The sequence below is a fragment of the Opisthocomus hoazin genome, chromosome 29, assembly GCF_030867145.1.
Source record: "Opisthocomus hoazin isolate bOpiHoa1 chromosome 29, bOpiHoa1.hap1, whole genome shotgun sequence".
NCBI lineage: Eukaryota > Metazoa > Chordata > Aves > Opisthocomiformes > Opisthocomidae > Opisthocomus > Opisthocomus hoazin.
Genome location: NC_134442.1, coordinates 270,686 through 274,613, shown reverse-complemented (window position 1 = coordinate 274,613; position 3,928 = coordinate 270,686). Strand labels below are relative to the sequence as shown.

Here is a 3,928-nt window from a genome sequence, read left to right as displayed (position 1 = left end):
GAGGCAATGTACATAAATTCCTCGTCTATGCCTGTCCTTCCTGTTACCCCCTGGCAGCTGCTTCATGTCTGTGCACTCTTCTGCAACGTCCCAGCCCCGCTGCCTCACATGTGGTCCCACTGCCCCAATGCGAGGGCACAGCACAGGACAGGGTGTGTTCAGGATGGCGAATGGTGCCTCTGACATGGTGCCCACAGCAGTCCTTGGTGCTTTCTGCTCCCATGGCCTTCCTGTCAGGCAGCTACTCCAAGCTCCTGGAGAGGCCATGTCACGTGTGGGGCTTCACAGACAGCCCTGCTCCAGGGTCTGCCAAGGTCTGGGCCAAAACAGAGTCTGGGCAGCGCTTGCCATTCCCTGATACAGGCACTGAGCCCAGCAGGAGGATGGAGATGTCTTTACAGCAAAATTTACCCAGAAACCTGGGGTGAGCACCCAGTTCTAGAACCATCCAGTGAGAAATGGCCAATGGCTGGGTGGTGACAAAGGCCCTGGGCCACCTTCCTGGTCTGTCCATGCCACCAAAAGCACAGAACAGCCTCCTCCTCCTGTACCAGCATGGCTTCCAGCCCTTCCATCAGCCCTGGCTCTGCACAGCTAACCCCCTGGTGTGAGTCTTCACCCTGCTTGGTCACACATCATGAGTTATACACTGATGGTTTCCTCTCCCAGGTACTTCCCAGTTCAGCCCAGCCCCTTCCAAGCCCTCCCACCTCCCCTGCCCTCTTTCCACTGCCAATGCCCAGCACAGCCCAGTCTGGGCTGTCCCCACAGCAGAGCCCACCGCAGGGTGCTCTGGGCAGTCGCTCCACAGCTTCAGCCCCTCCAAAAGGCACAGCAGCTCTCGGGGGACAGAGAGGGGTGAGCCCCACAGACGAGGGAACATGCATGGCAGAAAGAACAGGAGGCACTCTGTGTCCCCAGCTCTCCTCCCCTGGAGATCCTGAGAGCTTTGCAGCCCCTCCATGCCATCCTGTCTCCCAAGGCCAGCACAAAAGCCCTGGCTATTCTGGTTCTCAAGAGCTCTGACTGCTCCAGGCACAGACCAGCCTTCCAAGAGCTGGGGCAGCTTGAAAGGTGTTTTCATTTCCCATTCACTGCTTGTGCTCTGAGGATCGATCTGAGACAAAAATATTGCTGCTTGTACATTTATTTCACTTAGATACATTAAGATACTCCCCATTTACACAAAGTCTCTGGGTCACCCAAGTTAAGTTGATAGCTAAGTAGGAGGGGATGAATAATACCATTTCTCTGAAGACAAGAAAATCATAAGCAGAGATAAAAAATTTTAAAGAAGGAAAGACAGACTTGACCTATCATTACCCACACTGGGAGCTGTTTGCAGATGAAAATAGGCAGTCTATGGCTGCTGAAAAAATCCAGTCATTAGTTCCCTCACAGCACCCTTGAGCTCCTTGTTCGTCATGCTGTAGATGAGGGGGTTCACTGCTGGAGGAACCACTGAGTACAGGACAGACATCACCACATCCAGGGATGAGGAAGAGATGGAGGGGGGCTTCAGGTAGGAAAACATGACAGTGTTGATAAACACAGAGACCACACCCAGGTGAGGGAGGCACGTGGAAAAGGCTTTGTGCCATCCCTGCTGAGAGGGGATCCTCAGCATGACCCTGAAGATCTGCACATAGGACACCACAATGAAAACAAAACATCCTAAAGAAGGAAAAGCACTAAAAGCAAGAAGCCCAACTTCCCTGAGGTAAGAATATGAGCAAGAGAACTTGAGGATCTGTGGAATATCACAGAAGAACTGATCCACAGCATTGCCCTTGCAGAGGGGGATGGAAAATGTATTGGCAGTGTGCAGGATAGAATTGAGCAAAGCACAGCCCCAGGCAGCTGCTGCCATGTGGACACAAGCTCTGCTGCCCAGGAGGGTCCTGTAGTGAAGGGGTCTGCAGATGGCAATGTAGCGGTCATAGGCCATGACAGTCAGAAGAGAATACTCTGCTCCAAACAAGAAAAATACAAAGAAAACCTGGGCAACACATCCTGCATAGGAGATGACCCTGGTGTCAGATAGGGAACTGGCTATACATTTGGGCACAGTGGCGGAGATGGAGCCAATGTCAAGGAGGGAAAGGTTGAGAAGGAAGAAGTACATGGGAGTGTGGAGGTGGTTGTCACAGGCTACAGTTGTGATGATGAGGGCATTTCCAAGGAGGGCAGCCAAGTAGATGCCCAGGAAGAGCCAGAAGTGCAAGAGCTGCAGCTCCCGGGTGTCTGTGAATGCCAGGAGGAGGAACTGGGTGATGGAGCTGCTGTTGGACATTTGTTGTCTCTGGGCATGGGAACTGTCCAAGGAGGAAAAGGTATAATTAAGTTAGGTCAGATTTCTCTTAGCAAAGTAAGTTCCGTTTCCCACAGACATCCCCAACCCACCTCTCCCCTTTCAGGCAGACTTTTGGCAGGTCCCTTTCACGTGCTCTGGTTGGTGCTGGCTGAGGGTGTCACTGGAGCAGTGGGCTCTGCTGGGGGCTCTACAGGATTCAGTCAAGAGTCTAGCCATGCAGCAATACTCAAACAGGAACACAGGGTCATCTCGGATTAAATCCACCTGTGATACTGAAGAGCTTTTCAGCATTGCTTCTCTCAGATCACCCAACTGCAGAGCAGAGCTGAGGGGATTTTGTTTTGTTTCTTCTTCTACTTGCCTCAGCACGCCTGAGGAGTGGTTTTAAGGTAGCAAATGCTTGGCATTCCTGCTGCCTTCCAGGTGAACTTTTGTGGTCCTGAGAGGCAAAGGGACTGTCCCTTAGTGCAGAGTGAGGACAGCCGGTCTGTCTGGCAGGCCTGATCTCAGCTGCCCTGTGCTGGCAGCTCTTGCAGCAGGAGGTCGATTGACACCAGATGTTCCCCTGAGCAGAAAATGGACACTGCTGAGAGCAGAAGAATACACTTTGCAAGTGCAGATGGCTGAACCTCTCACCTGAGGAGGATCTAGGCTCTCCCCTCTCAGCCATGGAAGCAGAGGGCCCATTAGAGCTGCCCACCTGCAGATGCCTGTGCACATGCATTGCCATGCCCTTAGCACCAAAGTTTCTTCTCCATAGCACTGCTAGATAACTCAAGCATGTCAGGGGAGAGCTGTTTGCTTCTCCAGGGTAGCGTGGAGCCCAGCAGGAGCCTCCAGGGAAAGAGTAAAATATCATAAATTTGGCGTGTCCTGAAAGGAGAATCCACTCATTTCCATTGCCCTGAATCTGCTAATTAGGAAAGGACTTGGACACTTTGCTGTCATGGATACATCCGCATGGCAGGACCCAGAGGATCATTCTGGTCCGGTGAGAAGAACAAGGTCCAAAACAGGAGAGGAAAACGGGAGAAATGTCACAGTGCTGCTGCAGATGGAGCCAGGAGAAAGACAGACAGACAGATGAGAGTTTGGTGATTTCTCCTTTTAAGGGGTGAGGACGCTGAGAAGGTGACTGAACACCCACAGACTTAGAATCAGACGTGGGTGACGAGATTACAGATTCGCTCCATGGTAGGCATCTGCACTGAAGGTGATGGCAGGGAGGTGCCCAAATCACCCTTCCCATGGCTTTTCTGGGAGTAAATGCTTCTTCATCCTTGCTCATGTCTCTGCTGCCTGGAGCTTGTCCCTGTCTGTTCTCATAGAGCCCATCCCACCCGCTGTGTGCTCAGCTCTGCCCTGCAGATATCTCCTGGCAGCGGGGCACTGCCCAGGGACATCTCTGTGTGTGCGGGGGCTAAGGAGCAGCTCAGACAAGTGCTGATGAGAACGGGGGTCTCATGACTTTCAAGAACAGAGAAATACATTCCCATCTCCCACTGCCCACCCAGCCAACCAAGAGTGGAAAACAGAAAGCACAGACTTTCAAATATCCCTTTCAGATAAATGCTGCTATCATGGCATTCTTCAAAAGCACCCTCTGCAATTGCT

General features: G+C 52.2%; 1 protein-coding gene across 1 annotated transcript; it reads right to left on the bottom strand.

Annotated features, from left to right (window-relative positions):
• Positions 1–1,360: 1,360 nt before the first annotated feature.
• On the bottom strand, positions 1,361–2,293 carry LOC142364750 (olfactory receptor 14J1-like). Its single transcript, XM_075444877.1, has one exon. The coding sequence runs from the start codon at positions 2,291–2,293 to the stop codon at positions 1,361–1,363; it is 933 nt and encodes a 310-aa protein (XP_075300992.1).
• Between the last annotated feature and the right edge of the window lie 1,635 nt (positions 2,294–3,928).

Excerpts from the sequence above, each read along its gene's own strand:
- LOC142364750 (XM_075444877.1), bottom strand. The coding sequence starts at position 2,293 with ATGTCCAACAGCAGCTCCATCACCCAGTTCCTCCTCCTGGCATTCACA.